Source organism: Mustela putorius, unplaced genomic scaffold (genome assembly GCF_011764305.1).
Source record: "Mustela putorius furo isolate JIRA1106 unplaced genomic scaffold, ASM1176430v1.1 tig00000083_pilon_pilon_pilon, whole genome shotgun sequence".
Lineage (NCBI taxonomy): Eukaryota > Metazoa > Chordata > Mammalia > Carnivora > Mustelidae > Mustela > Mustela putorius.
In genome coordinates this window covers 16,645,619-16,670,024 of record NW_025421273.1, presented here as the reverse complement: position 1 = coordinate 16,670,024, position 24,406 = coordinate 16,645,619, and the positions used below count along the sequence as shown (strand labels likewise).

At 46.7% G+C, this 24,406-nt stretch overlaps 1 protein-coding gene and 1 long non-coding RNA gene across 4 annotated transcripts in view; one reads left to right on the top strand and one right to left on the bottom strand.

Annotated features, from left to right (window-relative positions):
* Positions 1–8,293: 8,293 nt before the first annotated feature.
* On the bottom strand, positions 8,294–19,838 carry TMEM128 (transmembrane protein 128). Its single transcript, XM_004770550.2, has 5 exons — positions 19,693–19,838; positions 18,023–18,164; positions 14,233–14,391; positions 11,544–11,652; positions 8,294–8,906 (listed from the first exon to the last, which is right to left on the bottom strand). The coding sequence occupies exons 1-4, from the start codon at positions 19,787–19,789 to the stop codon at positions 11,553–11,555; spliced, it is 498 nt and encodes a 165-aa protein (XP_004770607.1). The 5' UTR covers positions 19,790–19,838; the 3' UTR covers positions 8,294–8,906; positions 11,544–11,552.
* The window catches only part of LOC106003582, a 22,737-nt gene continuing 18,166 nt past the window's right edge, over positions 19,836–24,406 (top strand). For 2 of the 3 annotated variants that reach the window (XR_006605390.1, XR_001176177.2), the window contains exons 1-2: positions 19,836–20,859; positions 21,354–21,430. This is a non-coding gene — a long non-coding RNA (uncharacterized LOC106003582). Of the gene's footprint in view, positions 20,860–21,277; positions 21,431–24,406 lie in introns of all 3 variants that reach the window. The other variant, XR_006605392.1, reaches the window with a different exon arrangement.

Sequence of the window (24,406 nt, the reverse complement as noted above, 5' to 3'; positions counted from 1 at the left end):
AGAGACACTGAAGTCTGTGCCCTTAACTCTGTACTCAAGACAATACTCAATATCCAGAGACTTACCCATCTTCCTGCCTTCCACTTCAAAGGTCTGAGCCCTACAGGACCCTCCATTGTTCACGGCTGCCCACAGCTCGGTGGTGAGAAACCATGAGCCCCAGTGGCATCCAGGCCCCTGGCTTTGGCCTCCTAACTACGTGTTACCCCCACCCCACCCATGTTCCACTGATCGCATGCTCCTCTCCGTAAAGGACCAGGCAGCTGCTTTCCAGGGGCAGTTCAGTGCCACACGGACAGCGGTGAGACACGCTGCCCCTGAGACAGGGGCTCCCTGGTCTCAGCGAGGATGCTGGGCTTCCACAGGGACAGAGCCAGCTGGCAGAGTGCTAATTAACTGCCACAGACAACACAAGCCACAAGACCCAGCACCCAGTAGAAGGCATCGCCCCCAGTCACCTTGTATGGTGGCTACAGAATCCCAGTTTCTAAGAATAAAAGAGGGGAGTGATGTTAATCAATTTTCTTTTTTTTTTTTTAAAGATTTTATTTATTTATTTGACAGAGAGAGATCATAAGTAGGCAGAGAGGCAGGCAGAGAGAGAGAGGAGGAAGCAGGCTCCCTGCTGAGCAGAGAGCCTGATGCGGGACTCGATCCCAGGACCCTGAGATCATGACCTGAGCAGAAGGCAGTGGCTTAACCCACTGAGCCACCCAGGCGCCCGTTAATCAATTTTCTAGGGTGACTATTACAAGGTGCTTAAAACAACAAATTCATTATCTCACAGTTCTGGGGCCCCAAGGTTGGTAATCCAGGTGTCAGTGGAGACCCAATCCCCCTAAGGGGCCAAGGGCTCCTTCCTTGTCTCTTCTAGCTTCTGGTGCCTGTTCCTAATCCTTAGTGACCCTTAGCCTCCAGCTGCACAACCCTGTCCCTGTCATTGTTACATGGCCATCTTCCCTCTGCATCTGTCTCTCTCCTCTTTGTGTAAGGATGCCAGTCATACTGAATTAAGGGTACACCCTACTTTAGCATGATCTTGGCTTAACTTACTTTGTTGTCACATCTGCAAAGAGGGTCACATTCACAGGTACCAAGGGTTAGGACCGCAGCATAACTTTGGGGGGTGGGAGGCATAATTCAAGCCATGCATTATTTGATCTGTATCACTGGAAAATCTCCAGGTAAGGGAAACAGAGATCTATGTTGACTCATTACAAGAGAGAGTCAAAACCTCTCACTCAGTGTCCCAAACCTGAGCCTGTTCACAGACCTGGGGTCCTCAAATGAAAAGGGGGTTGGGTCCCCTTGAGAAAAGCCCTTGGCACATCACCACAGATACCCTGTGACTCTTCCTCTGAGCCTTCCCCAAAAGAACATGCAGCATGATGGTGTGGTGGCCATTCACTCGGGAGAGGTCGCTACTGGGTCTATTTTCTTGACTTTTCCTCTTGAAATAATGTTAGATTTACAGAAGAGTTGCAAAGATAGTATGGGTGTTTTGGTGTTCCCTTTGCCCAGCTCCCCACACCTCCTGCTAATACCATACACCCTGGGACCTTTGTCTAAACTGAGAAATTAACGTTGATACCAAAGTACTAGCTAAGCTACAGTCTTTATTAGGATTTAACTTCTTTTTCCGCTACTGTCATTCTTTTCTATGCAGATCCTTTGGGAAGCACTAGAATGGGCTCTCGCTGGATGGGAAGTCCTGGGCACTGGCTTAAGTCCATGGTTGGGCGTCAGCAGCAGTGTGGTGTGGAAGACTGATCGTGGACAAGCCAGCAGAAGCAGCACGGGGAGGAAAGGCAGACTCACCTTCGGCGTCCGCATCTCTTCTAGGGAGGACAAACCTCTGTTCCCTCCACGATGAAAGGGATCTGATGTGATCAAACATCCACCAGGAAGGTCTTCCCAGGGAAAGGCAGCTCAGTGATGGCGTCTGCTATCAGCAGCAAGTTCTACCACAACCCAATCACCCACCCAACTTAGGGGTGACCATTTTGTTGTGCCCATGGATCTGGGGTCAGAATTTGCAGGGCACATGGGGGGAACGGGCTGCTTTTTCCTTTGCTCTACGGTGTTCAAGCCCTTAGTGGGGAAGATGAGAGCAACTGCAGACAGCCTGACTGGCCAGGGCTGGAACCCCTGAAGGTTTCATTCACATTCTGGTGCCTGAATGAACCGGAAGGTTGGGCTCAGCTGGGTTCCCCCACGCACTCTCTGCATGTGGCTTGAACCTGCCATGGCTTTACAGCTGGGCTTTGAGAGGGAGCATCCCAGGAGGGAACACCTGGATGGCAAGCGCTCCAAGAGACCCAGCAGAAGCCGAGTGGCATTTACGACCCAGCCTTAGAAGCCACACAGCGTCCTTTCTGGCGTACTGTCAGTGAAGGTAGTCCCAAGGCCATCTGGATTCAAGGGAAGGAAGAAATGACCAAAATTCAGGATGCTCTTTCCAGATCATCACAGCAGGGTCTGCACTGAGTGCTGGTATCCCCCAGGTCAGCCTTGGGGAGGGGCTTCTGTGTTGCTGAGCACCGGCCCAACTCCTGCCCCTCCTGCCACCACCATCCTCACACACAGGCCGTTGAGCAAACATGGCTTAGGCAGAGGCTGGCCGACCCCCTCCTCTGTAGGGGATGCCGTGGGTGCACATCTGTGTGACTCCGGCTTCACTCTGAATCCATGTTGACAGGCTTCTCCATGTATTCCTCCCCCAAATTCTTGATCACTCAGGTTCCAGTTCTTTCCACATTACAGACCATGTAGCCAAACCGGTAGCCTGTTGACCAACCATCCCTGAATTCATGGAGATTTGCACTCTGGACATCTCCCAGTCCAGGCAAGGCGGCCAACCAAATGTAGCACTTAGCGTTCAGCCCGCTGGGGGGGTTTTCCTTCACCACCTTCCCTCCAAGGGCCCCTCTGGGTGGGCCCGTGGCGTTGCAGCTGTCTACGCGGTCGGACATCCTATCAGAACCACCTGTAAACTCAGCCCGAGCTGCTTCTCATCCATCATGAGAAACTCCCCAGGGAACTACAGGTGTAGTTTAAAGTAAAGGAAACAACACAGCAGGAATGGATTTCAAAGGCTCCTGAGCCACTGTACAGGCAACGTACTCACGGTCTCCGGCCCCACTCAAGTTCAAGTTTTACATACTATTTCTACTCGGCAGTCTATTACCGCTGTGCTTGCCCAACCTTATGTTGGGTGGCTCAGAGGACACCCAGTTCATGCCATAGGTAGGTGTCCATTTCCCAAGACCAGGTCCTTCCCCTTCAGGCCCTGACTCTGGTGGATGAGATTTCCCAGACTGAGAAGTCAGCCGCCTGGGATACTCTCCCACAATAAAGTCCTGAGCCTGATCCTTAGCGATATCTACCCTCTAGCTCCAGGAGGTAAAGATTTCTTTAAATGCCATGAGAAGACCTCTTAGCTCATTGTTTGCAAATTATTCTAGTGAAAAGAGCTCCAGCTGAGACAGAAGAGGACAGACAGCACAAAATTAAAAGCCCTCAGGATCTCAAAAGTTTCTGGACAGGAAGCAGGTTGAAAATGTTGAATTCCAAACTGTTCTTTTACAGAAAAGGATGACACAGGGGGTGAGATAGGGCCCAGAGGGTAGAGCTTAAAGCTTTGACAGGGTCCTTGGAAGTGGCCCCTGTCCCTAATCAAGGTTGGAGGGGGGGACATGCTCCCAGCTGGATTTCAGAAGTTCTATGGACGGGCGACTGCATGCCTTGCTCACCCCTTTCTGAATGGGCAGGTTACCTCTGGCAGCCCATGCCTGCCTGGCCACTGTAGGTTCTGTGTGTAACTGACCGGTAGCTTGCCTGTGAAGGTGTCGGGTCAAGGTCCCTGCACTTGAGCAACATGCCAGCACCTGTTTTGATTTAGATGATGAGATCCTGGAGTGCCTGCCTCTGTCTGATGCTGATTACAGGACGAGGCTCCCCAGGGTTTCTGGCTTTTGCATGGGGGCGGGATACAGACTATGTGTGGCCAGAGACCGGGGCAATTTTAAAACATGGCCCACACACTCCTTAACCTTTAGGATGGGGGAAGCTATGCCCCCTTGAATCTGGGGTCTGTGGCTACTTGAACAGTTCCTGAGCCCAGGCTTTAAGTGGGAGCTCCCATCTCCTATCTCTGGGATACGGGGGTGGGCAGAACAATGTCCCCAAACAGGTCCCCGCCCTGGTCCCTGGAAGCTATTGATGCTGTTGCTTTACATGCCCAAAGAACACTGAAGATGAATTAAGGGCTTTAAAATAGGGAGTAGATCTGGGGTTGCCCAGGTGAGCCTGGTGTAATCACACGGGCCCGTGAGCAGGAGGGGAAGGCGGAAGAGGGGGTCAGGGCGATAGGATGAGGAAGGGGAGGCAGGAGAGATGTGAAGCTTGGAGATGGAGGGACAGTGACATGAGGCTAGAAACACAGGTGCCTCTAGGAGCTGAGAATGGCCTCACTGACAGCCAGCTCAGAATGGGGAGTTCAGTCCTAGGACTGCAAGGAACTGAACTCTGCTAACCACCTGGAAGTACAGGTAATGGGTTCCCCCCTGGAGCCTCCAGAGAGGACCACAGCTCTGCCCGCACCTGAGACCTATACCAGACTGCAAAGGACAGAGCTGTGAAATAATCAATTTCTGTTGTTTTTAGCTGCTGTGTGGCCATTTGTTACAGCAGCAACTGAAAGCTTCACCTCTGGATCGGAGCTCCACTGCAGGGAGGAAACCCTGGCTGCTCCATGCGGGAGGGCCCTGGGGAGAGAAATGGACAGGGAGCATGACCTCGCCAACACCAAGCGACCTTCCTTGGAAAGTCCAGCCAGCCGATCGAGTCCCCCCAAGTCAAGTGCAAACAAACTGTTCCTGCAAATTCCTGTTCGGACTTCAGATTCGTGAACAAAACCACAGTAGTGGTGGTTTTAAGCCCAAGCGTGTCATGTGGCTTGTCACGCAGCAACAGACAACCGGAACACAGACGTTTATGTGCGCTGGGAGTCCCGGGCCTTTTGTGCTGGTCACCGTGACAGGAATAAAGGGATCATGAGAAGAGTCTGGATGGTCCTGAGAGAAACGTGGTGCTCATGTGAGTGGTGCAGGACCGTGGGGGAGCAGTGGCTGAACTGGGGGTGGGGGTCACTTCTGCCACTGGAGGCCTGTGGGCCAGGTGGCACCCAATTCCTGAGGTCCCTTTGGACTCTTTTATATTGTAAACATAAAGAAACACTCTTTTGCAAATGTATGTTGTAGCACATTTTTTAAAATAAGGAGCATGGCTGGAGATCATGAGCCTGTCAGGGTGCCCTTTGGTGGTGGTGTGCCATAAGGGGGATGAGAGAAAATGGTCAGTAACTGCAGGAGCATGAGGGAACCCAACTCAGGGTGTGTGTTCAGAGAAGGGAAATAGGACAACAGATCTGTGTGCATGTCAGAATGATGCATCTCAAGGCACAAAAAATATGCCCCAAGTGAGCTATTACCAGGTTTGCAAAAGCTAGCTGCTCACGCTGCTTTACAAATAGAGCAGCTGTCCCTCCCTTCTGCCCAGATGGGCAAATCATGTCCTCAACTTGGAGACTTGAGTCTGAGACTCAGGCGAGGAGGGCTTGGCAGCCGGTCAACTCTCCTCTTCAACTCCCCACCATACTCAGTCCAAAACCTGCAACGCTGCCCCTTTGGGATCAATCCTCGGCATGTGCAAAGCAGTCCTGTTGTTGTGGCATTGAGTTATTTTTATGAATTCCATGTTCCTAGAACCCACCACACTCTGTCCCACCTCCAGGAATACTGAGCTGAATCAGTCTTTCAAAACAAACAAATATATATATATATATATATGTATATATATGTATATATACATATATATATATATATATATGTCCAGGGCATTTGGGACACTTGGGTGACTCCATCTGTTAAGTGTCTGCCTTCTGCTCAGGTCCTGATCTCAAGGTCCTGGGATCAAGCCCCACATTGGGCTTCTCCCTCTCCCTCTGCTCCTACCCACCCTTGTGCTCTCTCAGATAGATAATATATTAAAAAACAAAACCACACACCTCTTTAAGTGAGGGCATTTATCTGGAGTGGGACAGCTGTGGACAGCACCAGGGAGTAACTGGAGTCTTAGCCCCAGCTCGTCCCCCAAGGGAACCCACCTTCGGAGACACGCTCCTCAGCTTCCCACAGGCCCCTTCAGGGCCTCTCTGCCTTAAGAGATCTTTTCATGGTGCATAAAACTCAAGCGTCCGAGCCAGAGCCAGGGTCTTAAATCCTGTTAGTCTCCTAGAAAGGCTACTGTCTCCCAAGCTGGGTGCCAGACAAACTGTGGGTTTGAGAAGGGGCGGAGGAGTCTCAGTCTGGTTTTGACGCTAATGAGCGAAATTAGATTCCCTTATTTCTATGTTCCCTGCCAATTCTGTTGAGAGGTCTCTCCCCAGACAGACTGGACTAGGGAGAGTTCTTGACTTGGCCTGACATTAGAATTGCCTGGAGAAGCCTTCACACCAAACGGCCCTGCTCACCAACTGAACCACAACCTAAGCAGTAGGCCTCGGCAACATGTGTGCAAGCCGGGTAGAAAACTTGGACTTACACTTGGATAGTCAGAGTCAGGGATTTTTCTTCCTTTCATTTTTAAAAAAATCTTGTGTATTGGGGGGGGGGCAGACAGATTCCACGCAGAGCACACAGCCCGATGTGGGGCTCCATCTCATGACCTAACATATCCCTGGCCTTCATGGTAGAGATTGGCATACTCTTTATTCTGAAGAGCAGTGCTCCTCCCACAGGCTTGTTTAGAAGCACTAACAGGATGGCCCGATACCATTTTCATTTATTTAGTAGTTATAGTAACAGGGAAAGACCCATAAATAACATGCATGGCAGCTATGTAACAGAAACAGAGCCCAGGCATGATCCAAATATAAAAAATTTATTAAAATGTCTCTTTGCAACTAACAGGGTCATCTTACCCTCTTCGTTGGCCACAACATCAGCATTTTGCTAACTGGGTTTTAATGAGCTACCTACAGAAAATCCCAACCTTAGATTTCTATCCAAATAGAACTAAACTCTGTGATAAGAGATAGGGGCGGGGAGCACAAGGGAGAAGGATAGGTGTTTTCTTGCAGTCTCTCTCCAGACACAGAACTTGTGGGTGCCGTCGCTAAGGCGCTGTCCTTTGTCCCCTGCCCCAGGCCCCTCCAGAGGATCAGAACCAATGCTCTTGTTACAGGGTTCTTGTCTCATGGGGCTGAAGAATGAGTCTTGAGGACACAAAAGGGTGAAGTGGAGTGGAAGTTTATTAAGCGAAGGTGGGAACAGAAAGGAAAGAAAAAGCTCTCGGATGAGAGGGGTCCCGAATGGGTTGCCACTGAGGGCTTTTATGGTCAGTCTTTTATAGAAAATTGATCAGGGAACGTCAGTCTTCTTGACATCACCACTGAGAGCACCAAAGGAACAGATCACTGTTCCTTTGAGTATCTCACCTCTGAGGTTTAAGACAAATGATGTTCCCTTATCTCTCGTTTCCTTACACCTCAGCATTTGGGGGACTTCTGCTGAGCCTCGTCAGGTAGCCCCCTACCTCTCTCTCTCTCTACCTTGCCCCACCTGTCCCTTACTCACTCTCATCCTAACACCCAGGGTTTGCACCCTCCACCCTGCGCTGAAACCCCCACATCCCTGACCACATCCCTGACGTGGCTACCTGACTCTGACCTCTGTCTGACCTTGCTCCTGACTTGTAATGAAATTCTCACGTGTGTGTACCCACACTGGGCTCGAGTCTGCTCATTGATCATGCCCACCTTTTCCCACTCCTGATCCTCATCTACTTGGTCTTTCGTTCTCTTTCCATTACCATTAATGGAGTGAGTGCCTACTGTGGACCAGGCACTGTAACAGGTGTTTTGTTAACATTATTCCTATTATCCACAGCCCTACAAAACAGTTATTGTTCCCACTTCCCAGCTGGAGAAAGATTACTACCCCAGGCCCAGTAATGGTAGGTGTGTGTGGGGGGGGGGCCCAAGCCAGACACAGCTGGTGGGTGGCTGAATCCCACCATTGGCAGAAGTCCTGTAAGGGGGTGGGGTGAGGATCAACACCACAACTTGTATGACATTTGAGTTTAACGTAAACATATTTGCATCTGACAGTGTGAACTGTGTCTTCCTGATGTCTTTGAAGAGCACGTCTTAAGAAGCCCTATTCCTTTAGTTAACTCCAAGTGCTAATAGCTGAAAACACTTTCCAAAATTTGTAGTAAGAAAACCCATAAAAAAGTTATAAAAATATTTATTTAAACATTAAGGAAAAAATTACACATACTTAAATCTACGTTAAATAAATGCTAGGAACCTGGTAATGTACACATGATAACATCTAAAGTGATAGGAACACATAAAATGCTTCCAGTTGGTCCTCTCACCTAACAAGACTATTATAAAAATGAGAAATACAGTAATTGCTAAAGCTGGGTTAAAGGCACAGGACACAATCATTCCTTTATATATACCCAGTGATCATATACAACCAAGGAGTCAACAATTTATCTGCCATTTTGGGAGGACACCATGTACCTATAATGAAACGCTACTTAAATATTTACACCAATACTTGCTCCAATGATTCAGATTAACACTGCAAATTAATTACTTCTATTTTGAACAGAATATTTCTGTTTTGAATTTGAAAAATTCAATAACTGTTGAATTTAAGAATAGGCAAATGAGCTTGAATTTATCCTGATTTCAATCAGACTGCAAAGTTATAATTTTTCCCAGGAAACCACTCATTTCCTAGAAGCAAAAACACATTGTAGCCTTTGCATTCCGTCTGCGGTGTCTTCTTCTGGCTGGCCATGGAAGCATTCACACTGACACGCTCTAAAACCTGCAAGGCAATGAGCATGGATATCCTCCGTGAGGCATTCTATCTGCAGCTGCGGGATCTGTTGTTAGCACAGTGCAGTCCACATGCCATACAAATCTCTGGCTTTCCCTCACTAAATATAAATTCACATCAGCAGGAAGTCAAAAGTTCCTGAATACATGTAAAAAGTCAAAACTGAACAGCCAATCAAACACATGAAAAAATGTTCATCATCACTAGTCATCAGGGAGATTCAAATCAAAACCACATTGAGATACCATCTTACACCAGTTAGAATGGCCAAAATTAACAAGATAGTAAACAGCAAGTGTTGGAGAGGATGTGGAGAAAGGGGAACCCTCTTACACTGTTGGTGGGAATGCAAGCTGGTGCAGCCTCTTTGGAAAACAGTGTGGAGATTCCTCAAGAAATTAAAAATAGAGCTCCCCTATGACCCTGCCATTGCACTACTGGGTATTTACCCCAAAGATACAGATGTAGTGAAAAGAAGGGCCATCTGTACCCCAATGTTCATAGCAGCAATGGCCACAGTCGCCAAACTGTGGAAAAAGCCAAGATGCCGGGGCGCCTGGGTGGCTCAGTGGGTTAAGCCGCTGCCTTTGGCTCAGGTCATGATCTCAGGGTCCTGGGATCGAGTCCCACATCGGGCTCTCTGCTCAGCAGGGAGCCTGCTTCCTCCTCTCTCTCTCTGCCTACTTGTGATCTCTCTCTCTGTCAAATAAATAAATAAAAATCTTTAAAAAAAAAAAAAAGCCAAGATGCCCTTCAACAGAGGAATGGATAAGGAAGATATGGTCCATATATACAATGGAATATTATGCCTCCATCAGAAAGGGTGAATACCCAACTTTTGTATCAACATGGATGGGACTGGAAGAGATTATGCTGAGTGAAATAAGTCAAGCAGAGAGAGTCAATTATCATATGGTTTCACTTATTTGTGGAGCATAACAAATAACACAGAGGACATGGGGAGATGGAGAGGAGAAGGGAGTTGAGGGAAATTGGAAGGGGAGGTGAACCATGAGAGACTCTGGACTCTGAAAAACAGTCTGAGGATTTTGAAGGGGCGGGAGTGGGAGGTTGGGTGAGCCTGGTGGTGGGTATTAAGGAGGGCACGGATTGCAGGAAACACTGGGTGTGGTGCATAAACAATGAATTTTGGTACCCTGAAAAGAAATTTAAAAAATAAAAAAATAAGTAAAAAAATAAACAAAAACAAAACAAAAAAACTGAACAGCCAAACAAGTAACGACATCAGGGGGAAGGGGAGAGGAGGAACATGTGGTCAGGTGAAGTGACATCTTTAGCGACACATGTCAACCAGGACAAAGGGCCACCAAGAGGGGCCAGGAGGCCCCAGACACAGCACAGTGAGTGGAAAGGAGTCTCTGCCCCAGCGCAGTCAGGGCCATGCCAGTGACAACCTGCAGCCTGACAGCGATGGCATTATGTCTGTTTCTCCTTTATATGGGTACAGTGACTCTCCTTTAAATCGCCAAAGTTAGGGAGCCTGGGTGGCTCAGTGGGTTAAAGCCTTTGCCTTCTGCTCAGGTCGTGATCCCAGCATCCTGGGATCAAGCCCCACATCAGGCTCTCTGCTCAGCAGGGAGCCTGCTTCCCTTCCTCTCTCTCTGCCTGCCTCTCTGCCTGTGATCTCTGTCAAATAAATAAATAAAATCTTTAAAAAATAAAAATAAAACGCCAAAGTCGCGAGCACCTGGGTGGCTCAGCCCGTAAAACACCTGCCTTTGGATCAGGTCATGATCCTGGGGTCTTGGGACTGGGCCCCAAGTCAGGCTCTGTGCTCAGCAGGGAGCCTGCTTCTCCTTCCTCTGCCCTTCCCCCTGCTTGTGTGTACTCCCTCTCTCTGTGTCTCTCGTTCTCAAATAAATCCATAAAATCTTGCAAAAGAAAAAATAAACTCCAAAGGGAGCACATGTTTTCTGTAGCACCCCAATCATTTGCTTAGTATATATTAACTTTTACTTCTCTGGGCCTGTTTTCATGCCTATAAACAGATGCACCAAGTAGATTTCCTCCAAGCCCTTAAGTGACATGAAGGAAGTGGGTGCCTTGGTTGCTTTCACCATGTCCCTCGGGAGGTAGAGGGAGTGCTCTTGATACGTATTTGTATGATAAATGGCTCATCTGAAATTCAACAGACAGAACCCACTGTGTAAGACAGCAATTATTGTTTGGAGGGAGGAAGAAATTCTATAAGGAACATGGAAGGAAGAGGTTGACGTGTCATCTGTTAGGAAGCAGCCAGAACAGTCAGAGCGAGTTAGAATACCCGTTCTTCCTACATCCCCCCTCCGCCAGAGCAATCTGGCCAGTCATCACATGTGTAACAACTGGCGGAAGCTGACTTCAGGAGAACATGATCGACAGTGTCAACTTCTCTATACTGGAGGGTGCAGGACAGTCTTGGTGACATCTCTGAAGGGAGGGTGCCTTATTAAAGAAGTATTAAATTATGCCAAAGGAAAGGGGTCTCAGTCCCTTTGACCTCAGAGTTCAGTGACTGAATGGGTGATAAGCAGTCTGCTATTTCTGGGCCGCCACCTGAAAACTGTCATTGAAGACACGGTTCTAACGAGTTCAACAGCAGAAATACTGTTCCCGAATGCCTACCTTTAGAAATCAGCCAAGCAGTGAGATGAGCATCACAACCCCCATAAACTGAGTGAACAACACCAGTGGAGTGAGGAAGGACCACACGTGCCACAGAGCAACGTTGAAGCTGAAAAGGACAAAGGACACACAGTTAGTAACTCCGGCCACAATCCACACACACGTCCCACAATGGAATTCAGATTTAGAAAACTTGCTGTTTCCTCAGTTTGGGAAAGTTCACTTAGCCAGCAACTTTATATGCGTTTCCTGTCCTCTGAGATGTGATTTAGCCCATACTAGAAATAGCACAGACTCTCCCAAAGCACTTGGAAATGGAACTGCTAAAGGTTCTCCCGCAGAGTTGCCCAAGGGGAACCTGAGGGTCTAAGAGTCAACATCTGGGATGCAACAGGAATGACAATGGCTACAGCCTTTTACGATATACACACCATCCAACAGTTACAGTCAAAACAGTTCCAAATATTTTTTTTTTATCAGAAACAAAATGAAAAAAGTAACCACCTAAAAGCTGCTATTAAATGTCCTATTAAGAGGGGCGCCTGGGAGGCTCAGTGGGTTGAGCCGCTGCCTTCGGCTCAGGTCATGATCTCAGGGTCCTGGGATCGAGCCCTGTATCGTGCTCTCTGCTCAGCGGGGAACCTGCTTCCTCCTCTCTCTCTGCCTGCTTGTCATCTCTCTCTGTCAAATAAATAAATAAAATGTTAAAAAAAAAAAAAGTCCTATTAAGAAAAACACTTCTTGTTACCAAGGTGAGAATAAGACAGCTTCTAAGTGCAAATTATTTTTTTGGACTAAATTTGGAAGAGCAGAAGTCAAGGAGCAAAAGCTATAGTCAATTAAATCAAGACTTGAACATGTAACAGTCTGATAAACAGAACTTTAAACAGCTATAATCCCACTGCTCTAAAAACTGAATTTCTGGGGTAATCTTACTCTTCTAATATACAAAAGCACATCTATCTACCCACATCACTGAAGGGCTAGTAATGGCCACATCACAGGATAACACACGTCAATACCCTTAAACTTCAACTATAGAAAATTCTTCATAAAAAACAGGCATTAAAACGGAACATGTACAAAAGTATATAGGTTTTTCCAAAATCAAAATTCAACTAACACAGAAAAAGGAAAAAAGCTACAGGCATATACACAACACATAAGAGTAGTTTTTCTTTCTGCCTTGCAGGACCATGGTGATTTATTTCCTTTGTGTTTTTCTAGAATACATTTCTCTTTGGTGAGAAGTATACTTTTATACACATGGAAAAAATCAGTTTTTTCACTGAATAACTATTAAGAAAAAAACACTGTTGTGTTTTTATAGCAGTAAAACAGTAAGAACAGCTCTAAATCCAACAAGAGAATAGATTAAGTAAATACTGGTTACAACTATGTACTGGTAACTACGGAATAATTCAAAACAATAAGGCACATCTATAGGTACAAATATGGAAAAATTATTAACGATAAGGCTCCATTTAAAAAAAATGGTCACTTCGGAAAAAAGGGCCACTATTTACTGAAATTGGAGGTATCGACAACTGGTAAGCCAGCAATTTCACTTCTAGAGCTAAGTACATACACGTATGTGAGCATATTCACATCCAACAGACATGTGTGCACATGAGAGTCCTAGTCCACAATGTTAACAGCATCCTTAGTAACACCACCAAACTGGAAATAATCCACATGTAGTGACACTAGAGCCAATAAACTGGGCTTCAGCTATAGGCCGGAAAGCCACCCAGCAACGAGCGCCTGTGATACACAAGGCAGATCTAACAGGAGCTGGGGTGGGATAGCATGAGACTGAGACACGAGGCAGGAACAAAAGTCAGGCTTTGCACACACCGCCCAGACCACAACTCCGCTCATGCAGATGCATTTTCTCTCACGATACAGGAAAGACAGCAGTTTTCCATTTGTCTCTGAAGTTTTGAGCGTGAGAGTAATAAACAGCATACATAATATTGCATGTAAACAGCCAAATGCGAAATAATACACAATATATGAATGCATTTCTATCAAGTTCAAAGAGAGATAAAACCAGGTATTGAAGAGATGCAAAAGAAAACAAGTCCCACACAGGTTGGGGCAGTGTCTGTCCCTGCGCAGGAAGGATGGTGCCCAGGGAAGGGGTGGGGAGACAGAAAAGGATTCTGGAGCTGGCATGGTTCTCCTCCTTGACCTGGGTGGCTTTTGCCAATGCATCTCTTAATTGGTTCAACTAGGCAATTTCTGTTTTTCCACTTTAAGCGTACATTGTATTTCACAATGAAAAATGACTGAAAAAGCAAAATGCAGACTATAAATAGCATGTCACCATTTGTGTATTAAATAGCTAAATACATAAAGATCCTACTGGAAAAGGACTCGGAGACCAGCAATGACAGGAGGCCATTTTCCCATTACTCCTTTCCTCCAAGTTTTGCACCATGTACCTCAGCACTGATCAAAAACCGTTTTATTGGGGCGCCTGGGTGGCTCAGTGGGTTAAGCCTCTGCCTTCCACTCAGGTCATAATCCCAGGGTCCTGGGATCCAGCCCCACATCAGGCTCTCTGCTCAGTGGGGAGCCTGCTTCCTCCTCTCTGCCTGCTTGTGATCTCTCTCTGTCAAATACATTTAAAAAAAAAAAAAAAAAAACTGTTTTATTCCCGGTTGTCATTTCAAAGTTAACTTACCAAATTCCAGCCGCAAGAAAAGCAGCAGTGGTGACGGGGATCAAGGTGGGATACCGGACGTCGTAATCTTCAATTCCCCGACACCACTCCAGGTAGAGAATACAGTAACATGCGATTGACAGGCTGAGGAGCAGCAGGGCACCACCAATGACAAACCAGCTGCAGAGACAAGAGCGACAGGAGGGTTGACAGCACTTAGCAGCACGCGCCGCAGGAAGACAGGGGGGTTATAAACACATACGCGCAGCACACGCCCAGAAACCACTGTGCAAAACAGGAGAAAGCTCCCAGCCACGTGTCCCTTTCATGATCCAGGGCAGATGGCAGCTTTCTGTTTCTTTCTGAAGACTGGAGTGTGAGAGTCAGAAACAGGGCCCGTGAATGTCTCCAAGTAAAGGAGTTTCTGGGAATACTGATGATCAATCTGGACGATGGTTTCTTCAAACTGCCTCTTGCAACAGGTTTCTCGGGGAGACGCACCCATTTTGAGAAGAGCGCCAACCCTCTCAGGGGCAGGCCTTTTCTCACTTCTCATTCTACCCAAGAGCTAGCTCTGCATATGAAGGCAGCCTCCTCGCCCCTGCTGGTCAGGAAAGGCCAGATCTGGGGACCAAAGCCCTGCTCCTGTCTCCCCATGTCCCCATTATTCTCTGCTTCTCCGAAGGGAGAAGACCGGTGTTCCGCGTGGACCAGAGAGGGTTCATGGGGGGGCCTGGAATAATCAAGTCACACAGGCTGGGAGTGAGTGTACTTCCCACGGTGGCAAGGTTCCAGACAGGCATTTTATGACACTGGGTTCTGGGATTAATGATGAGAGGCGGGGGAGCACAGCCTGTCCTATTTGTGGGTCTGGATCTCAGCTCCAGGACTAGCTTTGTGGCTCTGGGCATACTACTTAGCCTCACTGGCTTTGGAAATGTTGCCAGGACTCATAGAATAGCTGTGAGAATCACACAGTTGCTCAGAAAAGTGCTTCCCACACAGTTAACGCCCAGCAGCAATCATCCCTATTCCACCAAGCTGATCCCTGGGAAAAGATAGTTTCATGTTCCTCTTCAAAGTGGTCTTCACAGACCTCTCTTCCACTCGAGTGTGCATCCTCAACAGGGGGACTCCCAAAGTGAAGAAATAATCTTACTCTTCCTGTATGTACAAAGCACAGATACTCAAGTAGGACGTAAGGGGCAATTAGGAATGTCTTGCCAAGGCTCCTTAAGGGTACTGAGAAAGGTTGAGGAACACTGTTACGGTGACCTCCTTGTTTGGTCAGGATCCTTCTGCTCGTCTGTTCTTAACTTCATAGAGATCCTAGCCCGGCCACAGAGACCCGATAAGGTGGAGGAGAGAAACAGTTGAAGAACCTTCCTGAACCAAGATGACACTACAAGTCGGTGGCCCTCCACCCCGGATGTCTATTAGAGTCACTGCAACACTCCCAAAGGAAGATAACTTGCCCCAGCCTCCCAAATTCTGGCTGGGTGGGTTGAAGAGGAGCCTGGGCATCCGGGCTGGTAATTTCCATTGTAGTGTTAATCAGTGTCTCGGTGCACATGCATACAACAACCAGTTTCCTAAAAATTGAAACTTTCAAAGCATCATGGTGTTCACTGTAACGCTGACCTGTCTCTCCTGTCTTTGAACAGTCTTACAACCTTGTATAGTTTTTTTTTTTTTTTAAGAGAGAGAGCATATGCGAGCTGGGGCAGTGTTGTGTGGGGAAGGGGGAGCAGAGTGAATCTTAAGCAGGCACCACGTTCATCACAGACCCCAATGCAGGAATCGATATTAACGACCCTGAAACCATGACCTGAGCTGAAAGAGTTAGACATTCAACCCACTGAGCCATCCAGGTGCCCCTCACCTTGCACAGATTTAAAGAACCCTAAGGCCTCGAGCTTCTGAACTTGGGCTAACAACAGTGCAAGAAATAAGCAATGACCTCAAGTATGGGAAGGATGAACCCTATGCAGGAAAGCGGATCGCAGCCCATACTCCCTCTCAGGTACCACTCTCTTCCCATGGCTACTCCAACCCCTGGCCCGCCCCCCGCTTCCCTCCCCACCGCTTATGGAGGCCCTCAGCAAGAATCCAATGCTACTCAAAGTCCTCAACCTTTGAGTATCCATTCCTGTATCTTTTCTCTAAGGGGACACTTTTCTGAGGCCAGGGCTGGGACTTCTATTTCCTTCTCCTGTTCCAAAGCCTGGCTCCAGATTCTGTTATGGGCTCCGAGGCATTCCACTTACTCCTGCTTGCCCCCAGCACCTTTTGTGTAACTAATTATCCCTAACCACACCAATTCCTTAAACTGGGGAGAATACTTCCTATAACGAGACAAAGAGGTAAATCCTGTGCATAAACTTAAACAGCACCCACTGCGTGATGGGAGTTATCTGTCCTGGCCCAGAAGGGACTGGTGGGGTCTAGAAATATGCCTTATTCATCACCATCACCCCAGCCGAACACACCTCAGGTCCTAATGACACCTTTGAATAACAAAGAGACAGCTGCCATGAGCAGTGTGCAAAGTAACCATTTTCTCTTTTCTCAGCCCGCGTTCTAAACCAACTGAGAGACACGAAGGAGTTAGGCTAATGAGATCAACTGTCAGGTTTTTTGGGTTTTTTTTTTAGCTGATGGAGCTATGGGAAGATGGCTTTGGTGACCAGATGTAGAACCTGCCAGGTTCTAAGTTGATGTGAAAACCTAGAGACTCTTGCATGTTGGGGCTGCCCCCATAAATGATGGCAGAGAGCAGCAGACCAGAATCTGTGCTTCCCATGGGCAGCTGGCTCCCAAGAGAAAGAAGGTGCTGAATGACATTTGTCTGGTTCTTCACCCCAAACTCAGTCAAGGAGGGAACAAGGCTGGCAATGGGCAAGAAGATGGGAGTGTTTAAGGAAAGCTCCAGCTCATGGGAATGAGGACAGAACAAGGTTTTTCCCTCCACAGTTTAAAGTCCTACATGTTTTTTTTTTTTTTCCTGACTGCATGCATCTCCTGGTTCTCCCTCCAGTGGTCACCAACCTTCCTTTGAAGAGAACATAACATGGGATCAAACAGTCATATCCACACCTTTGTAACACTGCTGCTCCTTGTCAATAATTGTGCTTGCATCCTATGTAAACCAGCCCCCGCCAATGCCAGCTCCAATGCTCATCAACATCTCCCCCTCTTTGTTCTGCTATGGGGGAGGGGAGCCTCCAGAACACTCTCTAACGCTCAGTGAGGACTAAGGTCTGATTCACCACCCTGTCCCCCATGTTAGCACCTGAGATTATATGAAAGAAATCCCAATCTTCCTGAATGATTGACAATCCCAACTCCTCCCTCGAGTGATGTCAACTCTAATTCATCCCTCCCTATAGCTACCTTATTAGCTGTAACTACTCTCTGAAAACAAGCTCTGAAACCCAATTCTTACCCACCATGGTCCTTACCCCCTCCTCCCAGTGCTCCTGCACTTTATCTTCAGCAAGACCGTCAGGCAGAATCTTTCTTCTTCCACCTTTTACAAATGGATTAGCTCCTTCTTAAATTCACTACCTTTACATCCCACAACACACTTGTGCTGAAAGGCGTAATGAAATACGTTTCAGGCTCATATGTTCTGCTGTACATATCCAAACCACACACGCTCGTATTCACCTTTGTTATCACCAGTACCTCTAATAGGGCACCCGGCAGAAAGTAAGAGCTTTCCAAACATTTGCCAAAATTCAACTGACAAAACAGAACTTGAAAAATAAGATGACGGTGTTTAACTTAAGAAGCAATGAAGTTTTCTCACCTACTAGTGTGAAAGTTTTCTTTAACAGTTTTAAAGAAATCAACATAGTAGGTCACAACAATGGATGCCAAAATCCAGAATCCAGAATGGATATTAAGTCTTGGAAGAGGTTTCTCCTTTTTTTCAACAGCTGTAGAGGTTTCTGCAAATAAGGAAGATTTTAACTTATCAGGTTAACATAAGTTTATAAAGACAAAGAATAGCTATTTTAAGCCAGATAAAATAATTTCCTGGAGCTTTCCAAAACCCAGATTCTCTCCAATCAGAGTACCGGTTTCTTCTGTACAACCATGCAAATAGGTTTATATATGCAGAAGTAATTAATAGGAATCTGTTATAAAACATGTTCAATATAAGCAGATTTTTCCTTTTAAACAAATTTAAAAATCAAATTTACAGTTATTATCATCTTTTGGAAAGAATGACACCTTCCGGTAGTGTAGAATTTTATGTTTTGTATATTGCATAGGAAAGTAGTTAGTCTTGTTAATTAAGAAAAATGCAGACAGCAGACATTATAGCACAAAACAGACTTGTAATTTCCCCCAAAATACTACTTTTAACTACATATTTTAATTACTGCAAACAAACACAACCTTTTGAGGCAGCTCAAAAGTGGCAAGGGCACACTGGAGGTCTAGTCTTGGCACAGTAGTGTCCAGACAGGTGATGGACAAATCAAATTTCTTCCATTTGAGACCCAACCTGAAAGAAAAGGTGGCTGGGGTTGGGTCTGATGAGTTATTTCTAAAAAGTTCCCCAGATAAGTGACATGCCCTCTCAGTTCTTATGAGAACCACTGGCATACATCTGAGGTCCCCAACCTTTAGCAAAACGTCAGAATCCCCAAGAGGCATGGTCATAATACAAATTCTGGGAGATACCCTCAAAATTTATAAATAAGCATGCCTGGGCATGATGTTTCCTGTTTACTTTTAAAATGGTAATAAGTGCACCTGACTTACAACATGCAGGTTATATCCAATGAAGATATATCTAAAATGAAACCTCTTTCTCCTACCCTTAACCCTAGTTTTACAACCCGAAAGCAATTGCCAGTATCAACTATGAATTCTTCCATATTCTATGTATTTACAGGTGAACACACATCACACGTCACCAGGTTCATACCCAAATGGTGGCATACCATACTTTGTTCTGCGCTTGCATTGGAAAATCATCCACCCTGGTTAAAAAAGGGAAAAGTCTGCCTGCTGTGTCAAGTATGAATACATCCAAATGTTTAACCAGAGCTCTGCTGATGGGCAATTAGATGTTGCCAGCCGTTCACTATTACAAGCAATGCTGAGGTTAAACCCTTCGTACATACGTCTTCGGGTTGTGGTACGAGTATGATTCTTTGGTATTTCTTAGAAATACAATCGGACGGTATTTTTTATTTTAATGGCTATTACCAAACAGGTGTTAACCAGGTCTCCCGGGAATCCTGAAGCGAAGCTGGGATGAAGATACGCGGGGCTACGCGATCACCAGTAATCTTTTATGAAGCTAGATACCCGACTTGCACTACTCGGCAAGCCTTGAAAAGCGAAACCCGGTTCCTCCTGACAGGGCAGGGCTGCAGGAGACCGGCGGAGCCGGCCGTTTCCGGGCGCCTCGGCCCCGGCCACCTCAGTGCGGCGTGGGGCACGCCCCGGGGAGCCCCTCACCCGGCCCGGCGTAGCCCTCGCTGTCCAGCGGGGCCTCGGTGTCCGGCGGGAACAGGTATCGCCGTCGGAGCTGCTCCCGAGCCCGCGGAGCGTCCATCTTGGCGCCGCCCAGAAGCGCGACGGAAGTGACGCAACAACAGGAACTTCCGCCATTGGATCTCCGACGGAAGTGTGTGTGGCTGTGAGGAGTGGGGATTATGTAGTTTTCGCGGTTTTAGTTGGTGAGACTCTAGGGTGGGGTTGGGTTTGCAACCTCCGGGCTCGAGTACACAGAATCTGAATTTCAAAAAATACTGACCCTGTCCCCGCGGAAGAGATCCCAGTTGGATTCCGACCTACGGAAGGCCAGAAGGACCAGGCTTATCAGTGCCGCCAAATGCGTGCCAGGCGAGGATGCGCGGCTAAGTTGCGCCGCCTGTTTCCCTCGGCGCTTTACTGACCGAGCCTCCTCTGACTCCCCTGTGCCCAGAGCATCTTAGCACCCCGGCTTCTTCCCTGCTTTTCCTCTTCAGGAGTCGTCCAGCTAGACTTGAAAGGGCCAAAGGCAGCCCTGGGAGGTGGAAAGGCCAGCCGCCCGGTCCCAGTGCCCGCTGCCCAGCCTCGATCCTCGCCCCTGCCTCTGATGGGCTTGGGCAAGAGATAAACCTCTCTGGGTCTGTATCCTCTTAGATCTGTTGTGGGGTTTAAGTAGGGAGCGCCCGTGTGTGGTTCATGTTAGCCTCCTCCCGACTCGTGAGAAATTGCCTCCGCCAGGAACGTGGGAGCCGAATTTGTACTTGCCCGGAGAACTGCCGCTTCCCATTACGTACATCAACCAAGAAAGACTGTTACGAATTCACAAGCTTTTTCCAGTAGTGGTCCCGTTTATTACTCTCCTACCCGGCCCTATGCATCATGTGTTGAAAAATTCTGTGCTTAACTATTGCAATATGATTACTGAGCACCTGCTATTTGCTGGGAACTGTTAGACACTATGCTTGGCAATAGATAAAGATGAGTAAGAGATCACGTTGCCCTTGAGGCACTCCTGGACCGAAGATGACCACAGAGAACTACTACAGTGTAGTGCAGTGTTTATAAATGTACAGAAGAAGAAATGTACGAATTTTTGTTAATTCAGTCAGCCTTTTCTGAGCAACCATATCCACTAAAGTGCTGGGGACAGAGGTGAGTTAGAATCTAGTGGAGGAGTCGATTTCAATACAGGGCTGTAACAGAAATACCATATGTGGAGTTATGGGGGCACCAATAAAGGGCTGTGTGCTCTGCTGGGCGTGTGGGCAGCAGGGGGAGTGGCTTGAGGTGGATTGAATACATGGGCGGATAGCCTAGGAAGCAGCCCAGGAGGTAAAGTTTGCATTAATAAGCACTTTGGTATCTTCTATATGTCATGAGTATTTGCAGAAGAGATTTAATAAGTATTCAAGAGAAGAATGCCAAGTTTCTGCTGGTTGGCTTCTGTCATTCCTTCAGCCTTTCTAGCAAACTCGTAGGAGCAAAGGATGTAACAGCTGGATAGATCATATGGCCTTTCTACACAATGCCTCCTTTTTTGTTTGGTTTTGTTTTTTCTTCTTCTTTTCAGACTCCTCAAGAACCAGGATTCATCAGTTCAAAGCCAACTGAGGTCTTCGCCCTCCCCTCTTTTCTCTCTTGTACAGGGTTAGAAGCCTTGTTAACAGGAAGTGAATTCCTCCTATCAAATACAGTCTTCTGTTGATTGTCTCCTTGCAAGAAGGTCAGTGCTGGGTCTCCCTTGTAACTGAATATTCCCCAGAGCATCACAGTGACTCCAGGGTTTCCATATGTAGTATGTTCAGGTCAGATCCAGTTTCCTCTTTGATGGTTTCAGGGTCTTTGTATTTGGATCTGAAGCCCTTTTAGCCTTTTTCCCCTGATATTTTTAATGGAATTACTCGCACACCATATTGATGATACTTAAAAGCAGGTTGGAAAAAGTCCAGTATTTAATGACCACATCTTCTTTGCTGGGGCCAGTTAAATAAGTTCTTAACTGTGTGTTCTGTGTACCTTAATAGATAACCTGATATCAGATTGCTACCAACCAAGGGATTTCATTTTCAATGTCAATTACTTATGGGGAAAAATGAAATTGACTATGACCTTTGCTGGCTGTCCTTAGCAACTTGGTTACATCCAATGTGTTTATAAAATTTTGACTCCTGTCTCCATCATGATGGGTCTTTGGACAAGGTATTTCATTGTTCTAAATATCAGTTTCCTCATCTTGACACAATAGGTACCAGAGTGATGATAAATGTGTACCAATCACTTAGCTTATTTCCTGGAAAATGATATGTGTTCAAGAAGATAGTTACTATTCTGTACTACTTACTTAGCCTTGCAGATCCTGCTCACCTCCTAATCAGTTATTCCCTTCTCCTTGGGCTCCAGAAAGGCTTCTTGTGATTTTCCTTCCACTTGTGCTCTCCCACCTGACTGTGGGCAACAACCATATCTTAGTAGTTCCCCAGTACCTTGCAAACACCTGACACGTAGCAGGAATTTCATTACCCAGTTTTCACCTCAACCGTTGGTCACAGTTAACTGGTCTTCAGTGTGAACACATATCCCATCCTCTGAGAAGCTACTTTCCTTCCTCTCTGTAGTAGTCCTGCAGAGTTCCCATGAGACCCAGCCTGTCCTAGGGGAGAACACCGGACCCAGACCAGACCTGACAGTCCCTGGGACTTGAGCTGGGGCTGCTGAGAAGACCTCCTTTGATGGTATGATAAGCTGTGAGGCCAGTATGGTCTTGGGTTTGCCACCACGGAGACCCATGGAGAAAGCCAACCTAGGAAGGAAGCTCTGAGATGCAAGCCAAGCATTGTTGGTAGCATCATTTCAATCTTGACTCCCGCCAAGCCCTGGTTAACCTAGGTAAGAACATGAGCTCTGGAGCCAGCTTCCTGGCTGACTGGCATCACTGATTCTGCCACAACTTGCTGTTCCAGTGTTGGGCAAGCCAGGTATCTGCTCTTCTGCCTTAGTTTCCTCATTTGCAAAATGGATTAAGGATCACATCTACCTCACAGGATTGGGTAAAGATCAAAAGTATTAATACATGCAAAGTGCTTAGAACAGCGTCTGACCCAGAGAAAACTCTCAGTAAGTCTTACCTGTTTTCATTAATCTATTGCTGAGAGGTCACTGATTTTTGAGGCCAAAAAAAAAAAAAAATCACTTTTTAAGAAAACTAATGCCACTTAAGAGGTTTTGTATTATGTGCCACCCAGAGTCCAGACCAGTGTGGCTCTGTCCTCCCACTGGGCCATGTAGCTGTTGCATTGGGCCCAGCTGGATGGTGAGCATCTCCAGGAATGAGGTCAGACATGCAGAGCTCTGAAGGAAGGGCTTGGCCTGTGGGAAGTGCTTAGTAAATGTTCGTTTGTGTCACTTGGGATACCGCCCTTCATTCCGAAAGGAAAGCCAGTTTTAAAAAAAAAGTCTTTTAATTATATAAACAATGTAATGAAGTACAGGTTTCTCTTTCTGCACAACTCCATTTCCCTGATGAAAACTATGGCATTGGGATTGCTACCTAAAAAGACAACATTTTGGAGGCTTTTGATCAGTACTTTGAAAACAGCTCCCAAATGGGCAGTCACTTCACACTTCCACCAGCAGCAGGCAGGAGAAACCTTCTTCAACTTTGCACCCATAGCTGACTTGATCATTCTGGTAAATTTTTCTTAAGTGATAATGCTAGAGGGGTGATTCTACCATTTTATTTATTTTTTATTCTTTAAAGATTTATTTATTTGAGAGAGAGAGCGAGCGCAAATGGGGAGGAGGGGCAGGAGAGGGAGAAAAAAATCTCATTCAGACTCCGTGCTGAACTCAGGTTGTGAGTTCAGCCTGAGCCAAGTCAAGAGTCGGGTGCTTAATCAACTGAGCCACCCAAACACCCTGTTTCTGCCGTTTTAATTTTATTATTAACAGGGTTTTTTTTCACTTGCTGTCTATTTGCACGTCATTTTCCTTTGGGGATTTTCATTCTTTGGTTGTTTTTACAGGTCAGAGATGCCTTTGAATATCAGATCTGTGTTCATTAGGCTTTTATCACTTTACTGTTTATCTTTTACGTTTGATCACTTTCATAGCTATGTTTAGTTTTGGGTTTCTTCACTTGTAGCTTGTGGTGAAGGCAGAGTTGGGACCAGGTGGGGTACAGTTGGAAAATCCTAGCAGTTGGGAAATGCTCAGTCACTTAGGGGATGAATCACATGATGACTCCACCTGAACCCTCTTCAGATGGACTTAGTTGTGGCCTGCCTGTTGTTAGGCGCCTGGTTATCCCCAGAGAGACTTTTTTTTAGTTAACCACAACTAAAACCAACCCTAACCAGCCCAAGAAAAACAGTAATGATAACCACAGCAATAAGCATCATAAAATATACACGCAATTTTTTTTTTTTTTTTAAGAAGCCTATTGGAATTCCACTGAAGAATTTTACAGGATTGAAGGACTAGGATTTCAGTCAAGTCTGAGTGAGGCTAGCTCTGGGAGCGGCCACATGACTCAGCTTTGAGGAAACTGTGTGTCTGTGGCAGAGGGTGAGAGCTGGCTTGCACCCTCTGCCCATTGCCACCCCTCGCATGCCAGCTTCTGACCCTCAGCATCTATGTCACTTTGGGGTTTTCTGTGGTCACACTGTCCTGCAGCAGTGAGAGATGGAATTGTCAGACAAGG